Source organism: Musca autumnalis, unplaced genomic scaffold (assembly GCF_047663935.1).
Source record: "Musca autumnalis isolate F117 unplaced genomic scaffold, ASM4766393v1 scaffold_3, whole genome shotgun sequence".
Classification (NCBI taxonomy): Eukaryota; Metazoa; Arthropoda; class Insecta; order Diptera; family Muscidae; genus Musca; species Musca autumnalis.
This window is the reverse complement of record NW_027411866.1, coordinates 1,162,130-1,188,464: the sequence shown is the minus strand read 5'-3', so window position 1 is coordinate 1,188,464 and position 26,335 is coordinate 1,162,130. Positions and strand designations below refer to the sequence as shown.

Sequence of the window (26,335 nt, the reverse complement as noted above, 5' to 3'; positions counted from 1 at the left end):
AATAACACCGTATATATTGTATTCCTAACGTTTTTAGCTAAATAAAAGTTGTTATTTGCCCGAAAATTGTACTAAAAGTACGTTGACTGTCAGTTTTGAATGATAGTGTGTACTCCCCTTTACCCTAAAAATTATAACAATTTGTATAAATTATTGCTGAAAGTCGTCAGTTGACACATAAAGCTTGCAAAAGAGAGCGATTCGAGAGAGACATTTTGACAGTTCTTTTACTGATAGTATACAAATTCTTGCTGGACAAATTTCTTCTTGCGACCGCTTGCAACTCTTCTTCCTGAAAATAATCAATGATCTATTTGATGATTTATGTTTGCAAGACTAATAGTAGTTTTTTGAGAACAAAGTTGCGAAATGGGAAATTCCTTTCTTAGGTCATTTTTTTTTTATTATACCCTACACCACTATGTGGAAAGGGTATTATAAGTTTGTTTTGGGAAAAATGCATGTAACACTTCGAAATATAGGTCCTAGACCACCAATGTGATATACCAATCTTCATATCTCGACGAGATAAAACGATTTTCAAACTTCAAGTCGCAATTATGGACCGATCGTCACGAAATTTTGCATGGAGATCGGGTTTAGACCAGAATAGACACCTGTTGTTATTGGTGATGATCGTGAAATATTTAGCAGGTTAAATGGACCAAAAACAAATTTTTCTACCCATTTTGTAGCTGCTCTGTAGGTCGCAATAATAGTCAAATCGCCTCGAACTAAGGTAAGAGTATATGACAAAGAAGAAGCTATTAGTTGAGTAGCTCTTCAGACGTATCGACTGTGGGATGGCTTCTCTGTCCTAGTCGATATGTTTGAAGAGCTACTCAACACATTTGCATTTGAAAAACAAAAGTTCTAGGACAGAGAAGCCATCCCACAGTCGATACGTCTGAAGAGCTACTCAACTAATAGCGAAACCAGGTCACGTAATTTAGTGACTGGGTTCGAGTCCTTGGCTTTCCTTTTTCACTTGCAAAGAATTTTCGATCAATTTTCGAGAAAATTAATAAAAATCATTAAAAATTTTAAATTTGGCCATATTTTACTGGAGGGCAGATACAAACAAAGTAGCCCAGATATGGAAAAAGAACTACTGACCTTTCCCCTGATGTAAATTGCAATAATGTGTCTCCTGGGTAACTAACGGGCCTACTGCCTATTATATAATAAGTTTTGTGTAGAATTCAACATTTTTCTATCATGCTACAATTTGTCTCTATCATGATAGAGAAATTCCCTGCATTATTGCAAATTACATGGAGCCATAGCAAAATACACCTCAGTAATGTTGGCGACATTTTCTGAGTATTTCAGTCATATAAAACTTCTCTAAAAGTGTTGTCTTAGGACACGCCGTTCGGACTCGGCGATATACTGTAGGTCGGAAGGTTAATGTGATAAGGCGGGAGATTCGATAAAGTTATTTCTTACAATACGATTATTTGTTCCATAAAGGAATTTTAATTTGCCAGGGGCAGTGGTGTAGAGTATCACATGGTCGGCTCCTTTGCTTTAATAAAATGCAATATTTTTGGTTCCTTTAATGACGGACAAATTGTCTTGATTTGGCAAATCAACTGATTGTTTGTAGATTTTCGCAGATAAGGTGTCGGTTTATTTTTACATTTTTCTTGCAAAAAAGAACAAAACTACATACCTTACTCTCCGAGAAAGCACTTGCTGGACAAAATTATTGCGGAAAAACTAACCAGACAGACCCTATTCTTTGCACATAAACGCTCCTAAAATAAATGCTCCCCCTCTTCTGTGTGAGGTCGTTCTTTTTTCCACTTAAGGTTAATAAACTATTGAAAGGCCGTTTCTGCACTTCCATAATAGGCAGTTTTCGGCAGTTTACTACTTTTTATACCTTTTATATATGTATGTAAATATATGACTTCTTCTGATTATCGAAAACATAAATAATCCCCATCGTAATAATATACAGTGCCCTTTGCTCCCCAACAGTTGTCTAATAAGCCTTTAAATAGCTCCAAATCTATATACATTCAAATAAAAATAAACTATTAAACAAAACGGTAGAATTAGAAATAAAAAGATAAACAAATAATTACCTTTGTTTATATCCATTGTAACCATATGGCGGATAGTAGGAAACATTTCGAACATTTTGACCATACATGATGGTTATATTTTAAAAATACGTGAAACTGAAAATTTAAAAAAAAACAAAAATGTTACAATTTTGTAAATAAAAAAAAAAAACAAAAGGTATAAACAAAAATTTAAAAAAATATATATAATTATGGACCTTAAAGGCCGTTCTAACTACTAAACAAAGTGCCCGACTTCTGTCAATGTGCATATTTTCGAATAAGCAGCAAACGTTTTAATATTTATTATTTTGACGGATTGCTCTGGTTGTCTATGATATCTCTCAAAAAGCTAGAGCTGTATTTGTGGGTTAGTCCCATTATATAAGGTCTTAGATCGTTGAATCGATCTCTTGCAGATTTCTTTGCGTTTTTCAGACTTATTCTTTATAACACCCAAAAAAAAATCATTGAACCGTAAATTTTGAGATCCTAGAGAGAGTTCATCTTGTGAAAAATATATCTTTGCGGAGATGTCTCACGAAACATCAAATTAAATACAAAAGCCGATGCATTCCTTTGTAATATGGCATGTAACTGTCCTTAAGAATCCATTGAATCAGAAATGTACAATTATCCGAAACTACCCAGCAAAAAAGTTTGGAAGTAGTGCAATGCAGAGTTAAGATTTCACAACATCTTTCGATGCAGTCCACACGGAGTTATGAAAAATGCACTCCGTTCGATACATTTTAGAAGCAATAGCTTAAAGATCCCTACCCGTACAAAACAATTTGTTGATCCCTACAAAAGATGTCGCAGTCTTTGTTTTCCAAATATAAAAAAGGAAACATTTCGAACATTTTGTAGTAGTGCAATGCAGAGTTAAGATTTCACAACATCTTTCGATGCAGTCCACACGGAGTTATGAAAAATGCACTCCGTTCGATACATTTTAGAAGCAATAGCTTAAAGATCCCTACCCGTACAAAACAATTTGTTGATCCCTACAAAAGATGTCGCAGTCTTTGTTTTCCAAATATAAAAAAGGGTGTATAAAATTCTAAGATTTTGTTTCTAAAATAAAGAAATACAAATTATAGTTACGAATATTGCGGTAATTTACGAGGCGGAAATTAGTTTTGGAGTGGAGTTGGAGTTAATTTCGAAATCTGAGCTGGATTGGGAGGACACTAGGTATAAAAACCCTTTGGATGATGAAGCAAAATCAATTCCGGTGGCATAAAATGCAGAGCAGAGGAAGTAAACTCAGTCAAGATTAAATTTAATGGAGAGTTTCTATAATTTGTGTTAATGTAATAAAGTTTTTAATATTCTTGTTTTACATAAATAATAAATGCATTTTATTTATTTTGGGATACTTGCAATGGCTTGCATTTTTATAGCATCTTTAGACTGCATTTAAATTCAATCCAAAACACTGCATCAAAAGCTGTGATTTGGATCGAAAATGGAGAGCATGTAAGATGTACTCCAACGGAAGTTTTACTGTACACATGTAGTGATTCAACTGCTTCCGCGGATGCAAACTTTTTGCTGGGTAACCGTAATACGAAAACACCGTTGCTTAGTGTAGACATTGCATAACTTATTCCGTGGTGTTATATATTTCAATGGTATGGAAGCTTTAGAAACAGGTTTGTAGAAGAATATTTCAAATTTCTGATTGGGTATTGGTCGAAAACCTATATCTGTAGTAGAATTCTGTTGGTATAATTAAATTAATATTATTAGGTTAATAAACAAAAATTTTCAGTGAGTGAATAAACAAAATAAAGTTGCCGCTAACTCCTACCTATCTTTCATTAAAAATTTTGCGTTTAAATTTTACAGATTTTTGTCGGCAACTCAAAAAATGAGTAACAATGTTCGACTACAGAACTTATATTGAGCCAATTCCAAGACTTCAGTGTGTTATTTGTTTCTGGAATTTCGTTGAGTCTATTAGCTTACTGAGAAATCTGGGGATAATATACGTTATCCTCAATTTCTCTATACTCAAGGATGATTTCTAAATATACAGTCCAACTGTCGTATACCTATGGGTATGTATGCGAAATAATAGAGTCAATTCAGGGAAATAAGAACATTTCTTAAGGAAACTTAAATTTGGTCCACAAAATCAAGGAGAAAATGTTAGTTATCCTTACATCATTTTTTTCTGAATAAAACTGCACCAAAAATTAAAATTTTGATTCATGGAGAGGGTGTGACCCCATATGAACCCAGAATCAAAGATAATGCCATACAAGGACCTCCAATATATTTGTTCTGTTCCTTTACGTGCCTGAGGTTACCATTTCTTACAATTTTTAACCAGCAAAGAGTTCGGCTTAAATCTAGTTTAGTAAAAACTCTCCGATTTTTTCGAAATTTTTTCCATAGGTAGATATTTTTACGCTGATTACGGGAATGTAAAATTTTCTTGGGGGACGGACCCGGTTACCCGGTTATTCGACCCGAAAGTCCGGGTACCCGGTACCCGATAGACCCGGTTCTACTGAACCGATTCTTACAAAATGGGTATCGTTGGAAAGCTTATGAAAATACCTATCCAACAAGTGATGGGGTTATCTCCAGGGGTTCAGAAGTTATAACCAAAATACCTCTTTTTGGACCCGGGTTTTTCCATAAAACCCTCAAAAAGTCGAAAAAGGGCCCATTATGGGTGCTCAATTAATTCACGTAATTTTATAGCTCATACTTCAACCTTTCCAAAATGGTTCCATTTGTTATAATACCTTCACTGGGTCCAGAGATATTGACCTTAGAACCATCGTACATATGTATATAACTTAAAAAAGTTTTTCTAAATTCATCACTTTTTTTAAGTAAATTTTTTTCTAAGTAGCCGGCCTTCGGCCGGGGATTTAAGACTTTCTCCTATGTAAGAATCGGTTCAGTAGAACCGGGTCTATCGGGTACCGGGTACCCTGACTTTCGGGTCGAATAACCGGGTAACCGGGTCCGTCCCCGAAGAAAATTTTATATTCCCATAATCAGCGTTTGGGTGCCACCGTGGTGCAATGGTATGCACACCCGCCTTGCACACATAAGGTCGTGGGTTCGATTCCCCGGCCAGGCAATATCAAAAACATTTTTCAACGGTGGCAAAATACCCCTCAGTAATGTTGGCGACATTTCCTGAGTATTTCAGCCATGCAAAACTTCTCTACAAAAATTGTGTCTTTGACACGCCGTTCGGACTCGGCAATAAACTGTAGGTCCCATATTATTGAGCTAATATGAATCGGGGTGCACTCATTGATATGAGAGAAGTCTCCCTTGTCCCTATGGGATGTTGTGGAACAATTATATTATAATCAGCGTAAAAATACCTACCTCTGGAAAAAATTTCAAAAAAATCGGAGAGTTTTTACTAAACTAGATTTGTTCCAAGAGTTCCTTTACTTTGAAAAGCATAGAATTTATATGAGACCACTTCACCACTTTTTTGCCACTGTTTTAAAAGAAATGGAACACACCAATGGTAATATCATCAATAGAAGAAAATATTAAAGTTATTATTATGAAGATTTAGAGCAAAATATGGGGTGTTCTGTAAGGAATATTAGCCTTTTTAGCTCCGACCTACCTAGACTGAAAAGCTTAATAGTACTTCAAATCGTTTGCGCTATGCAATTGACAACTGAAACCCAAACTCACTTTGTTAAATCCGGTTAAATGTAACCGGGGTACCTATTATTCCACCATGGATAAAAGCAAACACAACTTCAACATATGGCAACACTTTTATATTGTAGATCTCATTGAGAGAAAAACCCGGTAAACATTAACTCTGTTCCTTTGCGTTCAAGAATCTTCAAGTTTTACCACTTTTTACTCGAAAACCGTTTCTTTACTTCAGACACCATACAATTCATATTGGAGCATTTTACAACTTTTGCAATTTTTGCCGGTTTTTTCCATTTTCAAAATTAAAGGAACAAACCAATTATTAGAGCGGGGTACAAACCATCAGTTTTGACATTTTACGATTGCAAAAATGAACGGCCACACTGGCAAGCAACCGATTAACAGACTGTCAAAACTGATGGTGTGTACCCGCATAAAACTAATGTAAAATCGGATTTACCACAAAGTGTTTAAAAAAACCTCATCATTTACGCTGTCAATCCTTTGTATGTGCATCTGTCAAATAAATGGCGTTCCTTACAGGTTTTAAAAAACATGATGTTGTTGTCAATTCCATAGAATTTGTGTCAAATCACCAAATATCAGGTGCATGTGTAAATTAGGTTTACAAGGATTAAAATTTAGATTGCCAGTGCGTCAGTAAGAAAATGTCTCTCCCTCTCATAACAAATTAACATGTTAATTGCTGTCCATTTTTGGTGTAAACAAACAAAAAATTGTGGCTAATTTAATACATATTAAGACTATTTATTGGATTGGAAGAATAGATTGGACAAATAAAATGTAAAACATGGAGCACACAAACGCCAAAACATTCAGTCTTTCTAGAGAGGATGAAAATGTAGGCCTGCCATATACATATGTATGAAAATGTGTGAGTTTGTAGAACCAGAACAGTGAACAGTTCATCGTTTGGTCTGTAGGATAAAATGTGCAAATTCATTCAAGATTCTAATTCACTTAAATGGTTTCTTTATGTATACGTGAAAGAAATCCTTTTAATCCAACATTTCAGCATTTAGTAAATAGTTTCAAGGAACATCATCTTTGGTCCAGTATATTTATTTACAACACAATTCAACATTGATTTTATGCACACTTTGCCACCCTCAATAATTTTCTGACACCACCACTCAACCAATCGAACGCGCCACCACCACCACTACAACATAATTTTGTTCTCTTTTGGTCTTTTGGAAAACTGAAAATTGTTTTCCATCAACACCCCCATTTTATTATTTTTCACAAAATACACACCAACAAACAAAAAATTGCAATAGTTTAATGTAGTTTTTTTTCTTTTTGTTAAGAACAAATGTACACTTTTTCACGAGAACGAACGAACGAGCCCCCTGGGCTTTTTATTTTTTTCCTAAAACTTCGGAAAGATTTGAGTGTCCGATGATTTTTAACACAACTTTCTGTTACTTCGCGCCGTGTAATTTGCTTTTCTTTACACACAGAAAAAGTAAAAAAAGAAAAGATTAGTTTCTACGTCCGTTCAATGTGAAATTCAGACAGACAATTTCTTTCTGACATTTACATTTAGGGACACCTAATTCGATTTTCGATTAATCGACTTGGTTTGAAATGTCAAAAAGTCGTAGACGACTTTCAATTAGTCTTATGGTCAGTAGTCACACGCGCAAAGTTACCGGTTAAGAAAACTGAGTTTTTGGGAGAGAGCGAACTCAATGTTTTTTTCTTATGTCACACAATGAAACTTGCAGTTAAAACTTTCCAATTATAAAGGGGTTTTTAGATTGAGTTACCCACTACAGCAATTCAATAAAATTACTCTAGTATGCATGGTAGAATAAGGAAGGTAGAACAGGTTCATAAAAACTATAGAAAATCAACCCTACACCTATGCCCGCTTTCTTTCAAAATTGCCAATTGTGACAAACTTCAAGTTTTGTTTATGTTTTGTTTTTTTGTTTTCAAAATTAATAAAATGTTAAAAAATAAATGGATCCTTGTAAAGAAAAACAAATATTTTTTATGTGGATCTGCTACAGATGTAGAAACGCAAATATGCATGGTTTAATAATAAAGGTTAGCTAAAGCTTTCTGTCAATTTAAATTTTTTTCTTTCGACTGTTCCTAAAACGTCAAAACAATATACACAATCTTTGTATGTGTGTGTAATGTTTGAATAATATGCCAACAATTTTAAAAACAATCGAATTCAATGATTTTCAAAATTGTTTTTAGAACATTTGTATGGAAGAAATCCTTCAGTTTATTATTGAAACAAACATTTTATCATATCCACAACTCGATTACGCGGAGAAACCTTGGCCCTTCATTCATTTTTCGCGTTTTTCATAAAATGCTCAAAATTGGTATTTTGTAAACAAACCCACTTGTTGCCTTTTTGTTTATTAATTTTGAAGTTTTATGAATTCAGGAAAAACAAGGGTTCTTTAGATTTTTTTCATTTAAATCTACCTCTTTACTTATACCATGCAAATATGTACATAGATACCTCTGTTATCTGGTGCTGCTTCCTCTGTATTCAGACTCAAAAATTCTGCAACATGGACTGGTTACGTCCATAAAGAATCAGGAGGTAGTGGTCCCAATGCACATGCCGGGCATGTGTTGGGTGTCGTGGCATCAATTCAGGCCCAAACGAATTGAGCGGCTACATCGTCCGTAAAAACCACTCGTTTTATCTTGACAGTAGGCGTTCTACTGCTGCAATGGATGGGTGGTGGTGGTCTCCGAATACGGAATACAGACTGTACCCCATTGTACAGCCTGCGCAACTTCATCGGTATGAACGCTATTCAAGTCTGCCTGATAGGCTCGATAAAGAGGTCATCGTTTATACCTCTCTCCCCAAATCATGAAAATCTCTCCTGACGTACGATGGAAGTCTGTCCACTATATCGTGGCATTGATGCTCAAGGCGATAACACCCAATCAGGTACTGCATCGACAACATATTGTTGTGGTGATGCAAGGGTAAAATCTTCGTCTTTTCACGAATATGATCCAATGGTGTCATGAGGAGACATCCTATTGCAGTTCTTAAGACGGCATTCTGGCACGTTTGAATATTCTTCTACTGCGTAGCGCTAACATTTGCATAACACGCAGGCGCCGCATAGCTTACCACAGATCGGCCTATTGCTTTGTAAGAGGTTAAAAGCTTTCTTTGTTCTTCCGGCCAGAGATCTGAGGCATGCACGGACGACTTAAACATGCTATGAAAATTTAAACTCAATATCTTGGGGGAGTTAGTGGTCGGAATGGACCAATATGTTGTGGCGAGACCCATATGTGCTGAACAGAGTAGCGGTGGATTTAGTGACGGAGATTTTCAGATGAAAGTATTGCACTAGGTCATCTACATATGTAGACATTTAACCTTTCACACATATCATCGACTATAGGACCCGATGCTAAGATCGTACAATCATCCGCATACATTACAGACTCAATGCCGTCTGGGGGTGTCCCAAGCGACACCTTTTCATTTTCTAATTATAACGACATTTTCAAATTTTATTTCTCTAACGATAACAATTCTGTATGTATATGTTTATAAAATTTAAATTTGTCATAATTTGAACATTAAAAACAAAACCTATCAACATGGGTTTGACACAACTCGGTCACCAACGAAAAAAAATTGTAATCAGCTGTGAGCTCTGCCATACCTTTCTTATTATACCATGCTAGTATGGAACTCGATCTAACCCTGCGTTTACAAATGCCAGTATTGGCAAGACAATAGCAAAAATGCAAACCTTTTTCACAAATACATTTACAAATTTTTAAATATGAATAGAGAAAAGTGTGAATGTATTGGTGAAAATGGTTTGTAACTTTGCTATTGTCTTGCCAATACTGTCTGTGTGTAAACGCCTAGTAAGAGCGCATTGCATGAAATTAATTTCGCCGTGCATGAAATTAATTGCCGCAAGCAAAATTGCCTAATGTAAATATGGACTTTGCGCGTGTGGCTACTGACTTGCCAAACTTTCCATTTAACTTTTTCTTAAGTGCCGGTCCCCACTACAGTGATTTCATTGCTAAAATTTCATGAAATTAGGTGTTCTTAGGTCGAGCTCCATACAAAGGTAATTTTATGAAATTGCTGTAGTGGGAAACTCGATCTAAGTCCCGGTCCACACTAGAGTGATTTCAATGAAATAATTTCATGAAATTAGGCGTTCTTAGGTCGAGTTCCCCACTACAGCAAATTCATAAAATTACTTTTGTATGGAAATCAACCTAAGAACGCATAATGTCATTAAAATGTTTCAATGAAATCACTATAGTGTGGAACGGGACTAAGTTCGGGCCACAATACAGTAATTTCACTGAAATTATGATATGATATTATGCGTCTCTAGATCGACGTCCATAGTAAAGTAAAATAATAAAATTGCTGTAGTAGGGAATTCGATTTAATAACACCTAATTTCATGAAATTTTTTAATGAAATTAACGCTAGTGTGGACCGGGACTAAGAACGCCTGATTTCATGAAATCATTTCATTGAAATCACTCTAGTGTGGACCGGGAATAACTTCTCTTTTGAACTTTCACAACCATCTAATCGCAGAAACTTTAATGAGAAAGTTACAATTTGTTTTTCCCATTTTGCCAAACTCTAAAGCCACACGTTGAAACTTTCATACGAAACTTTCAGAGCTTTTGGGATAAAGCGGAGATGAAGGAGCTTCTTAAATTCATAAATTAATAGAAATTCGTCTAAATTAACTTAAATCTTTCAGTTGCTTTCGTAATAGTACGTTTATATATAGCCGGATTTAAAAAAACCCACTGGGTTTTAAATGTCAATTCCATTGGTTATATGTCAAATAAATCCTCACAAAGAAGGTTAACCCGGCAAGTCCCGGTCCACACTAGAGTGATTTCATTGAAAAAATTGCATGAAATTATGCGTCTCCAGATCGACCTCCATAGTAGAGTAAAATCATAAAATTGCTGTAGTGAGGAATTCGATTTAAGAACACCTAATTTTTATGAAATTTTTTATTGAAATTCACGCTAGTGTGGACCGGGACCAAAAAGGCTCTAATGTGTACGGCATTTAACAATCTATATATATAAAAGAGTAGTGAGGTGAGTGACTGACTGACTGCCTGACTGACTGATTGACTGACTGATTCATCAGCGCCCAGACGAAACCGCTGAAGCTAGAAAGTTGACATTTTGGGTGTAGGTTGCTGTTGGGGTGTAGGGGTGAGATAAGGCTGGGTTTTTGGAAATTCGACCTAGAAGTGTACGAAAAGTACTAAAAGGTACTAAATATGGTACCCTTTGTATTAGGCAAACGGTAAGAGCTAGAATTCTGAAATTTGGAATGAGGGTAACTGATGGAGAGCTAGAAAGATGTACCAAAGGGTTTTTGGGTTTTTGTACGAAAAGTACAAAAGGGTACTAAATTTAGTACAATTGAGATTTGGGTGAACAGATAGAGCAGGAATCCTGTAATTTGGAATGAAGGTCACTGATGAAGAGTAATGATGAAAGGTTTTTGGAAATTCGAACAATAAGGGTACGAAAAGTACTAAATGGTACTAAATTTAGTACAATTTGGATTTCGGTAAACGGATAGAGATGGAATCCTGAAATTTGATATGAGAGTCGCTGATGAAGAATAACGATGAAAGGTTTTTGGAAATTCGAACTATAAGGGTACGAAAAGTACTAAATGGTACTAAATTTAGTACAATTTGGACTTGGGTGAACGGATAGAGCTGGAATCCTGAAATTTGAAATGTAGTTACTAATGGAGAGTAATTAAGAAAGGTTTTTGGAAATTCTACCTATTAGTGTACGAAAAGTACTAAATGGTACTCAATTTAGTACTATTTGGATTTAGGTGAACGGATAGAGCTAGAATCTTGAAATTTGGAATGAGGGTCACTGATGGAGAGAAGCGATGAAAGGTTTTTGGAAATTCGAACTATAAGGGTACGAAAAGTACTAAATGGTACTAAATTTAGTACAATTTGGATTTCGGTGAACGGATTGAGCTGGAATCCTGAAATTTTGAATGAGGGCCACTGATGGAGATTAACAAAAGTACTAAATGGTACTAAATTTAGTACAATTTGGATTTAAGTGAACGGATTGAGCTGGAATCCTGAAATTTGGAATGAGGGTTCACTGATGGAAATTAACAAAAGTACTAAATGGTACTAAATTTAGTACAATTTGGATTTGGGTGAACGGATAGAGCTGGAATCCTGAAATTTTGAATGAGGGTCACTGGTGGAGAGCAACAAAGAAAAGTTTTTGGAAATTCGAACTGTATGTGCACGAAAAGTACTAAATTTAGTACAATTTGGATTTGGGTGAATGGATAGAGGCGGAATCCTGAAATTTGAAATGAGAGTCGCTGATGAAGAATAACGATGAAAGGTTTTTGGAAATTCGAACTATAAGGGTACGAAAAGTACTAAATAGTACTAAATTTAGTACAATTTGGATTTCGGTAAACGGATAGAGATGGAATCCTGAAATTTGAAATGAGAGTCGATGATGAAGAATAACGTTGAAAGGTTTTTGGATATTCGAACTATAAGGGTACGAAAAGTACTAAATGGTTCTAAATTTAGTACAATTTGGATTTGGGTGAACGGATAGAGCTGGAATACTGAAATTTGGAATGGTCACTGATGAAAAGTAACAATCAAAGGTTTTTGTAAAGTCTACCTAATAGGGTACGAAAAGTACTAAATGGTACTAAATTTAGTACAATTTGGATTTGAGTGAACGGATTGAGCTGGAATCCTAAAATTTGGAATGAGGGTCACTGGTGGAGAGTAACAAAGAAAAGTTTTTGGAAATTCGAATTGTGAGTGCACGAAAAGTACTAAATTTAGTAAAATTTGGATTTGGGTGAACGGATAGAGCTGGAATACTGAAATTTGGAATGAAGGCCACTGATGAAAGGTAACAATGAAAGGTTTTTGGAAAGTCGACCTATTAGTGTACGAAAAGTACTAAATGGTACTAAATTTAGTACAATTTGGATTTAAGTGAACGGATTGAGCTGAAATCCTGAAATTTGGAATGAGGGTTCACTGATGGAGATTAACAAAAGTACTAAATGGTACTAAATTTAGTACAATTTGGATTCGGGTGAACGGATAGAGCTGGAATCCTGAAATATTGAATGAGGGTCACTGGTGGAGAGCAACAAAGAAAAGTTTTTGGAAATTCGAACTGTAAGTGCACGAAAAGTACTAAATTTAGTACAATTTGGATTTGGGTGAACGGATTGAGCTGGAATCCTGAAATTTGGAATGAGGAGTCACTGACGGAGGTTAACAAAAGTACTAAATGGTACTAAATTTAGTACAATTTGGATTCGGGTGAACGGATAGAGCTGGAATCCTGAAATTTGGAATGAGGGGTCACTGATGGAGAGTAACAAAGAAAGGTTTTTGGAAATTCGAACTATAAGCGTACGAAAAGTACTAAATGGTACTAAATTTAGTACAATTTGGATTTGGGTGAACGGATAGGACAGGAATCTTGGAATTTTGAATAAGGGTGACTGATGGGAGTAACAAAGACAGGTTTTTGGAAATTCGAACTAAAAGTGTACGAAAAGTACTAAATATAGTACAATTTGGATTTGAATTAACGAATAGTGCTGAAATTTGGAATAAGGGTCACTGATAAAGAGTAAGAAAGGTGTACCAAAGGTCGAAAAGTCCTAAATGGTAGTGAGTGAAACTTGGAATTAAGATTACTGTTAGAATTAGAATTGAGATATGGAGGTAACTTTAGAAAATCATACTAATGTGCACGAAGCAGTACTAAATGGTTCTAAATTCGATACAATTTGTATTTGCGTGAACAGATTACTGTTGGAGTGTAGGATTGCGGTTACTTTAGAAATTCGTACTTATGAAAAAGTGCTAAATGAAAGTACATTGGCTATAATTTGGATTTAGGTGAACGAAAGAAGTGAGTTATGCAAGTTGTTTTTGGAAAGCCGTGTACGATAAGTGGCAAATGGTACAAAATTTGGTACCTTTTGGTATTTGCTATATGGTACAGAATTTTGTACAATTTGTGATTTTGTAAAGAGGTGGAATTTTTAAATTTAAAATTCGGTATTATATTAGCAATTGTTGTTTAGAGTGGAGGTAGGGATGAAGTTTTGAAAATTCGCACTTATTTATACAAAAAGTACTAAATAGTAATATAATTGCTTTCAGCGGAACATATAAAGTTGGAAAGGTGAATTGCGGTCGGGATATATGTTGAGTATAAGGAAGTAAGCTTTGAAACCTTTAATTATGTGTACGAAAAGTTTGGTAACATGTTGGTACCAAAACCATTTTGGTATTGTGTAAACGGTTAAAGTGAGAAAAACCTACTACAGGTGAACGAAAAGTACTAAATGGTACTAAATTTGGTGTTGGGTGTAGGAACAAAGCTTGGATTATATAATTTGGACAAAAAATACGAAATGGAAAAATATTTGTTATGAAGATCACTCTGAACTTGGAGATAAAGTTCGGAGGTCGGTTGGAAAATGTGCATAAAATCTTCAAAATGCTCTAAGTCTTCAAAATACCTCTTCTAATAAAAGTGGATTGAAGTAGACATTTTTTAAATAAAGCTTTTATATCCTCTGAGTATTCAAGGTCCAAATGTAAATAAAATTGGACAGTATAGATTTGTTCTATTTTTAAAAAAACACTAAGTCGTGGGGTACCTTTATATGGGGATATATTTCGAAAATTTTACGAACCTATTCGGGTTCTTGGCGAAACCGCTGAAGCTAGAACCTTGAATTGTGAATGTGCGTTATTGGTGTTGTGAAGGGGTGAGAGAAAGTTTAGTGTTTTGAAATTCGTATTGGGAGGGAATGCTGTGTAAGTGAAGGAGTAAAACCAGAAGTGAAGTCTGAAATTTGCAATATGAGTCGCGGTTGGTGTATGTCTGAGATATGAGGTCGTAGTTTTGGAAATCCGAAATAAAAAATATGGTAGCTGTGTAGGGGTGCGATACGGCAGATATGTTTTTTTGGAATTATATCGATTAAATGTTGGTATTTAAAATAGGTTTTAATACAACTGAACAAAGTTCATATATATTTTATGCCCTTTCCGCATACGAAGTAGCGGGTATTTGCTAGTATATACATATATGCATTAAAATATTTTAAAGAATAACCCGCATTATTATAAGTATTCTTTTGTTATAGTTTGGATTTACCGAACATATTTATAGCGTTCCAGTTAACTTAAAGATAAAAGTGATGATTGAATTTCAAGGAGGAGCTTCTTGGAATTAACTTTCAATGTAAAAAAAATATATTTTTAATGCCTCCAAATTGGTTTATTTTGCGTTTTCAAATCCATCAGATAGTAAAAGAACACGTGTAATAATGGCCCTAAAGTTAATATAAGTATATCATTCACGCCGTTTGGACTAGGCGATAATGATATACTTATATTAACTTTATTCCTAGGCGAGTTTAAGAAGGTGATCCAAAAGGCGAATTCGGGCGAATATAGGCCGTAGTCTTCATTTGCTGTCAAAATTTTTTGTGCGAAATATGCACAAAGGATAGAAGAAACTGGAAAATATTCTTCACGAAGCTTAAATAAAGATGTTGTACACAGACATTCTTTATAGGAGCGGAATATTTGTTATTTTTTACAGTGTTTTATTTAATTTGCTTCGGTCCGTTTAGTTCAAATCTAGTAACTCATTTTTAACACAGTTGCAGTTCACCAATCGAACTGAAACTTTGCACACTTTTGAGATTTAGATGACAATACCAAGGCACATTAAAGAAGGTAGCCGACTCGTATCAGCTGATTGAATATGAAATGTCAAATAAAATTGTTGTAATTGTGAAATGTAAACAAACATCTTGTTCTGATTGGCCGAAGCTAAATCGCTGCAAATTTAAGCGCCAAGGCGAATTGATTCTCTTTACAAATTTTGACGTATTATGTTACGGCAAAAGTTGCTTTGTTGTAGCAATTCGCCGAATCGGCTACCTTCTATATTTGCCTTGGACAATACATGAATATGGAATCAAAACCAATATTGGTCCATTTTAAAGTGTTTTAACGGTGTTTTATTTAAATTGCATTTCAAATCTGGTAACTTAATTTTGAAACAGTTGCAGTTGACCAATCGGACTAAAACTTTGCACACTTTTCAGATTTGGATGACAATACATGAATATGAAATTAAAACAAAGATTGGTCCATTTTACAGTGTTTAACGGTGTTTTATTTAAATTGCATTTCAAATCTGGTAACTAAATTTTGACACAGTTGCAGTTGACCAATTATAGCTGTGTTCCTTTACTTACCTGAGGTTACCATTTTCACCATTTTTAACCTGCAAAGCGTTCCTTAACCCCGAAAAGTGGCGAAACTGGAAGCAATTTTTAAGAGAGTGAGAGTGGAGAGTGAGCGAAAATGGCTTTCTCTTCTACCACAGGCTACCGGCAAAATTTCTGCAGGTAAAAAATGCCAGAACTGATTTTTCGACTTTTGTTTGACGATTATTTCACAATGAAAAAGAAAATGGACGAAAAACAGAAGAAAAAGTCGAACGCTGACAAAACTAAATTAAAAACTGTGAAATAAAAGACGAGAATTGATTTTTTTATGTTTCCTTTTGACATTGCTGCCAGATCTACCCTTTTTCCGTTCCTTAACATTTCTGGTAAAAATGTTCAAGAGAGAGCAATTTTGAGCAATTTTGCCACTTTTCTCTTTTACCACCCTTACCATTAAAAAAGTAAAGGAACAAAGCTTATATTATGTTTACATTTACGAAATCCACTCGATTTCAGCTGACAATTCCTTTGAAATTCATCTGAAATCGATTGGATTTCATTTGACGTTTGAGCAATGGAATTGACAGTTGAAATCGAGTGGATTTCGTGAATGTAAACATAGTATTAGACTAAAACTTTGCACACTCTTCAGATTTGGATGACAATAAATGAATATGAAATCAAAGTCAATATTGGTCCACTTTTACCATTTTTACAGTGTTTTTACGGTGTTTTATTTAAATTGCATTTCAAATCTGTTAACTTAATTTTGAAACAGTTGCAGTTGACCAATCGGACTAAAACTTTGCACACTTTTCAGATTTGGATGACAATACATGAATATGAAATTAAAACAAAGATTGGCCCATTTTACAGTGTTTTATTTAACTTGCATTTCAACCCTGGTAACTCATTTTCCACACAGTTGCAGTTGACCAATCGAACTGAAACTTTGTACACTTTTTAGATTTGGATGACAATACATGAATATGTGGCCAATTTTTGCTACAGCCCCCATATAGCGGTACACTTGACACTTAAAAAGTTCGGTTTTTCACTAAAAAGACATCATTTCAAAAACTGAGAAGCCAATTGATAATTCCCTTCGCCGGGATGAAATCATGATATTGGTAGCGATCAGTAAAATTTTGCAACACTGTCAGTTCGTTTTGAAAAAATTTACACTCTGTTATAGAGGGTAATAAATGAAGTTGAGCCAATGGGGGAATACTCCACTCAAGCAATCAAAAAAAAGTATTTTGAGGATTTTATCTTCATTTTTGCCCGAATTAGCTGTCATTTGGCATTTCCAATGATACAGACATTTCCCCACCAAAAATTGTGAACATAGGTCCAGGTTTTTGGTATGGCCCCCTTATAGCGGTACCACCCGATTTCAGGTGCTTTAAGGATTTTATCTTCATTTTTAGGCAGAATTGGCTGTAACTTGGTATGGACATAAGTCCTGGTTTTGGTATAGCCTTTATATAACGGTACTACAAACTGTCCCGGTTAACTACTTTTGTATAAGTACCGAATTCGGATGTTTTACCGTCAAATATTTTCCCCAAAAGGAACATTTAATAATACTATTATCGGTTTATTACCAGCACTACCTCAATTGTGATGAAGATGTCCAATGCTATGTACGTTGCGCTTAACTAACTTTAAATGAAAGGTGCTTACACCTGTAAAGTTTTTGAGGATTCCACAAAAAAAAAACCTACGAAAAAAACGTAAAAGTCACTCTTGTAGAGAATTTTCACAGCTACAAAATTTTTTTAGACTCATTTCGATATGACTTGCGGTTTTCAAGAAAAAACGTGAAAACCTAAAAAAACCCCTACAATTGTGAATTTTTACCGCGATTTATTTAAAAATCCGTCCGCCGATTTTTTCTGATTTTTTTATTTTTCTTATCTATGAACACTGCTGTTTCAGAATCAGTGAAATCTTCCCATGTGTAAGCGGTTTTCATCAAAAGTTAGTTAAGGCGCACTGAGCATGATATTGTTTTATAAGGAGACGATACAGTCAGTGCATTGTTTCAATTTAAACTTCTATATCTCAAAAACGGTAAAACCTACGAGAATATCATAAAGATCAATCTTGTGGAAAATTTTCACAGCTACAACATTTTCCTTATGCTAAGTTTACATTTACGAAACCCACTCGATTTCAACTGTCAATTCCATAGCTCAAACGTCAAACGAAATCTCATCTGAAATCCATTGGATTTCATTTGACGTTAAACCTATGGATTTGACAGTTGAAATCGAGTGGATTTCGCAAATGTAAACCAAGCATTAGGCCCATTTACATAGGATTCGCGGTTTCCAAGCAAAATCGTGAAAACCTAAAGAACCCGGAAAAACACGAATTTAAAACGCGATTTATTTGAAAATCCCTCCGGCGATTTTTTTGTTTCTTGAGATTTCTCATCTATGAGCATTGTAGTTTCTGAATCTGCAAAAACTTCCCAGGTGTAAGCACCTTCCATTCAAATTTGGTTTAGGCACACCGTGATTTACATATCGACGCCTCCAAACAATAGTATGCTGAGTCGACTTAGCATGTTTTCAAGTTCTTTACATTTTTATATTTAACGTCCTTTAACTTAAATTCTGTCAAATTTTGGTAATGATCGGACGATCCGAACAGAAGTTATAAACAAATATTTACTTAGCATAGTACTGAAGGTCAAAGAAATTTCCAAACTTTTAGAGCTTGTCCTGCAAAACTCGCTTTTCAGAATTAGCAAACTATTATTTGGAGGTGTCGAACGTCCTTTAACTTAAATTCTGTCTAATTTTGGTAATGATCGGTCAATCCGAACAGAAGTTATAAACAAATATTGACTTAGCATAGTACTGAAGTTCAAAAAAATTTCCAAACTTTGAGAGCTTCTCCTGCAAAACTCACTTTTTAGACTTAGCATACTATTATTTGGAGGTGTCGATATAAAATCTCAATTTTTTGGAGGTCCTCCGACTCTGATGTCATATCTCCGGATCAAGGCGGAATTTCAAAACTTTTTATAGCCTATGTTACTTTCAGGCCATGTAGTGATATACTCTGAAAATTTCAGGAACATATATTCAGCGGTTTTTGAGTCCATAAACTTAACACAAACAAATAAACAAACGTTTAAACATATTTCTACTTTATATATCTTCACCATAAATGCCGGAAGACGTATCTCCAAAAAATCAAAATTGGTTTTTTAATTGAAATTAATACATAAATCTAAAATACAGGCTCTTGCAAAATTTCAAGCTTCCACGTCCAAAATTAACGGTCTTATTCAAGAAATAGCTTTTCTGAAAATGTTATAACATTGCAGATTTTAGGTTCGTTCCTGTACTTTTTAAAATAGAGAACTGGAACTGGAAAAAACTGGAACAAATGTCAAAGTCAGCGTATCAGCCAATCAGACGCCAGCAACCATGTTTCTAATTTTTACTCGCCCAAATTTGTCGTGTAAAAAGTTTTTAAAGAGAGTGTCATTCAGCGCCATTTTTGTTTAAAGAGAAGTGAACGGGAACCCTTTTTCGGTTAAAATGTATAAAAGTGGTAAAAATTGTAAAAACTTTTTAGTTCTGGAACAAAGCTTTTGTTGTAATGACAAATCTCAAAACCAAACGTTTCCGCTCTTTTGGTCTCATTATATGATTGATAATATCCCAAATACTCACCCTCATAAGATTAATATTCCATAAAACAGTTTTTCATTTGATAAAGTTTTTTGATTCTCCTGTAAAATTATGATTTTGTTAGTTTGGGCATTTATGATGACGATATGTAGATACGTATAATATCTCTATGACGGTGTAATAATGCAATCAAAAAATTTTGAGAGGTGTAAAATTTATTTTGACGCTTACTGTATATGTACATATGTATAATAGGCCTGTTCGATAACCTTGCAAGTAAAAAGTATTTGCAAGTTCTTGCAAGTATTTGCAACAACTTCTCATTTCTCTTTTACTGAACAAGTTTGTTATCGAACAGCATTTTATAAAAGTTTCTACAAATTTGTACAAACTTTTGGTTTATCGAACAGACCTAATGTTATTAACGGTTAGGAACTGAAAAGTGCTACTTAGTTGTATTGCCTTTGTTTGAGTCCGATATTTACACCATTTTTTGAACGCAAAACTATTTTCATTGATACTTGGACCTCTTCACCAAGTGGCAGTAATTCAAAATTTCTTAAAATTTTTGTGATAATAGTTCGCATTTCATATAAAGCGAAACGTTGACCTATACAATTTCTTGGTCCCGCGCTAAACGGGATATTACTATATCCAGTTGCTTTACTGTTGTCATTGTTTAGATGACGTTCCGGCTTAAAACATAATGGGTCTTCAAAAATTGCAGGATCCCTCATCATTTCCCATAGCAAAATTATAACATTTGAGCGGCTTGGGATGGAGCAATCATCTGGAAAAAATATTAATATATTAAATGACCAAACTTAGGTAATCTTCATACAAATGTACGTATGTATGTTATCTTAAATAATATATGACCTGTTCCCGTATTTATAAAGTGGTAAAAGTCGTAAAAGTTGTAAAAGTCGTAAACGATTTTCATATAAATTTTGTGTACGGGAACGCAAAATGTGTAAAAGTGGTAAAAATTGTAAAAACTTTTTAGTTCTGGAACAGAGCTATAATTAAATTTTAATATTTTTCTTTAATATATACATATGTATGTATGTTATCTTAAATCATTTAATTAAATTTTAATATTTTGATGTAATTTTCCTCTATCTCACAATACGAGCGACACAAGAAAATTTCTGGCCTATGCAACACGCAGTGTCGCCAAGCGTCATTTGACATTTTTTGGTAAATTTCACAGTTATTAGCCTAATAGCTGGTTTACATTACGAAATCGAGTCGATTTCAAACTGTCAATTCCTTTGCGTATACGTCAAATGAAAACTCAAATTCGATTTCATTTGACGTGTGAGCAAAGAAATTGACAGTTTGAAATCGACTCGATTTCGTAATGTAAACCAGCTATAAGCGTACTCAGGGCAGTTTGAAATACGTCCATTAGTGGGATTCTCTAACTCATTTTTTGGTTATCGACAAAAATCGTTAAAATTAAAATGCTTATAATTTCGGTAACTAACGATATTATTCGGTAAGTTAGGGACCAATAAAAAGTAGTCGCAAAGATCTACCGATAGCAACAGTGACGTCAACTTTTATTTTAACTTTTCATTCATAATTTTGCGTTTTAATTTGACCGATTTTTGTAACCAAAAAATGCCCTAGAGAATCCTACTAATGTAGTGAGGGCTGCACGAAAATTACTTGGCCTAGGCAACACCGCGTATTGTCAGGCGCCATTTGAATTTTTGTTGGAAAGTTTGACAGTTTTTAGCCTAGACTTACTGAGGACAGTTTATCGTACGACCATTTTATGAGTTGTTTACAGTGATTCGAAAATATCACTTTGCAAAAAATGGAATTTACTTGTGAACATATTCGTTCGATAATTTTTCACAAATTTCGATGTGGATATTCACGACAAGAGTGCCTTGATCAAAATAAATCTATGTATGTATGTATGTATGTATGTCGATAAAGGACCATCTTATAGCACTACAAAAAACTGATTTAAAGAATTCAATCGTGGCCGACACTCGCCAAAAAACGAAGGTCTTGAAGAGTCCAAAAAACGGCCGTTATGCCAGAAAAAACTTAAGCCGTTTATGAACGGATAATGCAAGATCGCCATGTGTGATAGAGGCTCCTTGTGCATATATTCCACCAACTAACATTTGATATTGCATGAACACTTGGCGGCAAAAATGAGGTTTTCCTAGTGGATCCTGTATTGATCGGTGCAAGAAATTTCGAAAAAGTATGATTGCGGTGCTTCAAAAGACGTTTATAAGATGGATCCGGGTGACAAATCATGGAACTAAATAACAGCAATCGCCAGAATATGCATGTAAAAGCGTTCAAAAGCCACGTTTTTGAGGTGTCTCAATCAAGCCACTGTAAAAAACCCAACACATGGTCGTATGACGAACTGTCCTGAGTACGCTTAGGCAAAAAACTGACATTTGTTTAGAAAGTTTGTGTTGCCTGCGCCAGAAAGTTTTCTAGTGTCCCCCGTAGTACTTACCCAATTTAAGTTCCTTGTCTAGAAAACGGCCAACTGCTGGGATTGGACAATATAAACGCAGCGCTTCTTTTATAACACAATTCAAAAAATTTAGTTTTTGTAAGTCAGCGTATGTTATTTGCCGACCCAAATTATCGCCAAAGTGATGACGTATCTCTTCGAAAAGTCTATCCTGAATATCTGGGTGTCGTGAAAGTGCATATAGGCAAAATGATATTGCCGATGTGGTTGTATCGTGACCCTCGAAAATAAACGTATTGACTTCATCCCGAATTTGTTTATCCAACAAAGGTTGCCCATCGATACGGGCCTGCAGCAGAACATCTAAAAATGCCAGATGTTTCTTCTTGGCCCCAACATCGTCCAATTCTTTGTCTGTTTCGTCTGCCATTTTACTTAGTTCTTCATTTAGAAGAGACTGTTTTCGCTCTTTTATAATTTTTTCGGTAAATGCGTGCATTGTTTTGATGCCTCTATTCTGTTTATTGTGCATATTTCTCGCAAGGAGTCTGATGGACAGGTGCGGACGTACAAAACGATTTGCCATTATATCTGTAACACTATTAATATTTAATCCGACTAATTAACGAAAACATGATCTTATCGATGTATAAAACTCACTCGTTCACGGCTTGGATCAACTCGGACTTTGAATCTGATTGAGCGTTAATTATTGTTCCCATGGCGGTTTCTAGAATAAAATTACAGTTTATAGCCACTATATTTCAGTAAAAGGCTTGTCAGCCATTCGTACCGGCTATTATGTCCAAGGTGAGAAGACCCATTGGTTCATATATGTTTACAGGTGTTCTTCCATCTGCCCTCGACATCAATTTAGCGATAAGCGTATCAGTTTGACGATTAAATACCTCCACAAATCCTTCAAGTATTTTGAAATGAAATGTGGGTGTGATTATTTTTCGCATTGTCTGCCAAGTCTGTCCACTACTCAGCAAGAGCCCATCCCCCAACCAGCTGGAGAGCATCATATATACAAAGTTGTTCTTTCGTAAATTGTCATTACTGGCTAGCAGTACATCCACAATGCGGTGGTCCGTAGTAACGACAAAGACCATGCCCAAAGTAATAGACGAAAAAGTCCTTCCGTATTTCAAAATAAATTCATGCCACTTCTGTTCGTAATCTAAAAAAACGAGGGGTGGTTAAGCATTGTGGAGAAATAATTGTTGAGATTTTATTGTACTATCGGGATTTAGCTGCAACAGTACAGCGAGACTTCCAACGAATGGTATGCGAGATATCAGGGGAATGGTTCCTAATTTGATTGTGACCCTCTGCCTTTTAATGTAATCAGCGACCAGAAGCACCGCAAATAAGGCTAACAGAATAGGCCAAAACATCTTTGTTGAAATCTAGATCTGAATTTAGCTAGAAAGAGAAAATGCAGCATAGAATTTTTGAAAAAAAAAACAAACGAAGCAAACAATTGTTTTCCCTGATAATTTTCTTTAGTTTAGATCAAGGCACATTTATATAAGGTAGAAGTGACAGTCAGCTGTATTTTTACTTTTTTGGTAAATTTTGCTTTCAAAATGTTACCATAAAATACTTCTTTTCATCCTAAATATGCAAGGCCTACAGAAGGTCGGCCATTCAGAGTACTGTTAACAACATTTGACAACAAACATAATAGATTTTACATTATTGTGATTTTAGTTTCTTTGTGTTTTAAATCACAATAATGTTTTTGACATCAAACATAATAATCAGCTGGGCTTATTGGCCGACCTTATGTAGGCCTTGTAAACATGTAACTAAAATGACCTACGACTAGTGTTGGGCAATCTCGTTCATTGAGCGGATCGATATTTTTCATTCCGTTCACCAAAAAGATCCGGGTCGTTTACTTCGTTCGTTGGCTCTTTTTCGTTCAACAATACATTTGACTGTATTATTTTCTTTTGCAGTCGTTCGTTCTCTGTTGCATATGACTCCGTCGTTCTTTTCACCGAATCGTTCTTTTGAAAATGTTCGTTCACGAATGACACAACTGTTGTGTTACTTGCTTGTTTGTGTGCTAATGGGGGTGGTTTTGTGGTTTTGATATGAAAGAACCAGATGAACGAATGATGCAAAAGAAAGATATGACCGATATGTGCTACTGAATGAGGTGAGTTACTGAGCGAGAGTAGCTCTCTGAATCATTGTTTGTTTTGTGTGGAAATTTGTGCTGCAGCGTTTGTTTAGAGTTTGACTGCAAAACCAATGCTGTAAATTTTGTAAGCAGCAATGACTCGTCCATCGGGGATCTAATGAACGATACAAAAGAATGAGCTGGATACGAATCCGTTCGTTCTTTTCACGGAATCGTTCCTTTGAGCCGGTTCGTTCATGAACGACACAACTCTACCTACGACAGTTCTGAATGCTTTATATTTACATTTTGATTTAAATTTGTTCTATTTTAGAGGATTTTCAAAATGTATTTATGTTTTTCCTGAGAAAGTTTTTAGAACGACCCTATTATTTAATATATTTTTTGACATTTAATTTTCAATAACAACAATGTTGTTTTTGTAAATTTGTTTGTTGTTGTAATTCATGCATCTACCTTATATAAATGTGCCTTGGTTTAGATTTTACTGTACTGTACTGTACTGTTTACTGTACTCTTGATAAGATATTAGGTCTGTACGATAATTTCGCAAGTGAAAACTACTTGCAAGTACTCAGCAAGTTCTCAGTAACGTCTCTCTACTATCGAACAGCAATTTGCCAACACTTGCAAGAAGTCAGCTGAAGTTGGCGGAAAGAAGAAGGAGTTGGCGGAAAAGATTAAATAAAATAAATAAAAAAATAGTAACAACAAACTACAAAATAAGTTATTTTACTTACATTATCGTTTTCCAAAATTTATTTAATATTTGTTCCCTTTTTTATTTCTATTTATTTTAATAACCAAACGTTTGTTTTTGTTTTTGCCAAGAAGTCCGCCACAAAGCATTCGAATTTAAATCAGCTGATCAAACTTGCAAATTCTTACAAGAAAAATTTTCCTTGCAAAAACTTGTAAACAAAACTCTTCAAAATTCTCTCACAATTGTCTCCAAATTTGCTCTCTTTTACTTTACAAGTTTGTTATCGAACAGCATTTTGTAAAAGTTTGTCCAAATTTGTACAAACTTTTGGGTTATCGTACAGACCTATTAATTGCAATTATACATATATAATCACATACATATGTATGGCCTGAGGGCTTAATGTGCAAAATGCATAATTTTAATTAATTTAAAATTATACTCACCACATTTATGACAAAAGAAGAGTAAGAAAATATGTATGCATGTATGTATATTCCAAATTTATCAAGTTTTCTTAGTGTCAACTGTTTATCTGAGAGAGAATGGGCGGTGGATTGCGTGCAATTTTGTTCAATATCGATTTCGAACCAAACAACGACACTTGCTGCCTCATTCCATTTTGTTATTTAATTTATCTATTCGAAACTGTTTGGCCACAAACACTGACACAAATTCAATGACATTGTGAAAATATACCTATGTATATGTAGGTAAATGTTTTACTTACGACTCGCTTTTGAGAAACTAATTTTCACGAAAAATGTATGACGTTTTTATTCGTTCCCGAAAGCGAAAGTATAACAGTTTCAATGAAAGCTGAACAAACACTGAATTTGTTGAGAGAGAAAAGAATTTTATAATAGCCGGCAAGAAAAACTGCAATAAACATTGGGCGAAATTTAGCAATGCGACGAGATAAGAAAAATGTTTCACAGTTTTGTTGGGAAAACAATCAGTGTCGTCGTATACATACATATGTACAGATGTATGCATATGTGTACCAAAAAATAAAACATTTTACAAACATGGAATTGTATTTTTTATGAAAAAGATGTTCTGAACGGCATTACTATATTTTCTTACCACTCACTCTATCAATATGCTTCATCTGCGATAGCGATATCACAATCAATGCGCTTATGAATTGACAGAAATTTTTATTTGAATATTCTAAAATTATTTGCATGTGAGATTAGATTAAGTTGTGTGATATTTTCGCCACAATAATTGTGTTTATTAGCTTTTTATTTTTTTTTTAGTTTGAGCTGTAATTTATCATTATGTGGCATAAACAATTCACTTTT

The 26,335-nt window shown here is 34.7% G+C and overlaps 2 protein-coding genes across 13 annotated transcripts in view; both read right to left on the bottom strand.

The window, feature by feature from the left end:
* Positions 1 to 7,307, bottom strand: part of LOC141397610 (sex-lethal homolog) — a 79,898-nt gene extending 72,591 nt beyond the window's left edge. For 5 of the 10 annotated variants that reach the window (XR_012411446.1, XR_012411445.1, XM_073974134.1 and 2 more), the window contains exons 1-2: positions 7,008 to 7,284; positions 2,094 to 2,189 (exon numbers count right to left, since the gene is read on the bottom strand). Coding sequence is in view for 4 of the 10 variants with exons in the window: in XM_073974134.1 (XP_073830235.1) it covers positions 2,094 to 2,161 (68 nt within the window). In the remaining 6 variants the exon portion in view is untranslated. Of the gene's footprint in view, positions 1 to 2,093; positions 2,190 to 7,007 lie in introns of all 10 variants that reach the window. The other 5 variants (XM_073974138.1, XM_073974135.1, XM_073974137.1 and 2 more) reach the window with 3 other exon arrangements.
* Positions 7,308 to 19,912: 12,605 nt separating this feature from the next.
* Cyp4ae1 (Cytochrome P450 4ae1) lies at positions 19,913 to 25,860 on the bottom strand. Of its 3 annotated transcripts, none has more exons than XM_073974141.1 (7): positions 25,759 to 25,860; positions 25,475 to 25,693; positions 23,414 to 23,598; positions 22,964 to 23,353; positions 22,831 to 22,900; positions 22,210 to 22,769; positions 19,913 to 20,505 (listed from the first exon to the last, which is right to left on the bottom strand). In XM_073974141.1, the coding sequence occupies exons 3-7, from the start codon at positions 23,568 to 23,570 to the stop codon at positions 20,165 to 20,167; spliced, it is 1,518 nt and encodes a 505-aa protein (XP_073830242.1). In that variant the 5' UTR covers positions 23,571 to 23,598; positions 25,475 to 25,693; positions 25,759 to 25,860; the 3' UTR covers positions 19,913 to 20,164. The 3 variants fall into 3 exon arrangements, with proteins under 3 accessions (XP_073830242.1, XP_073830244.1, XP_073830243.1); XM_073974143.1 differs by having other exon boundaries at positions 25,475 to 25,676; XM_073974142.1 differs by lacking the exon at positions 25,475 to 25,693.
* Between the last annotated feature and the right edge of the window lie 475 nt (positions 25,861 to 26,335).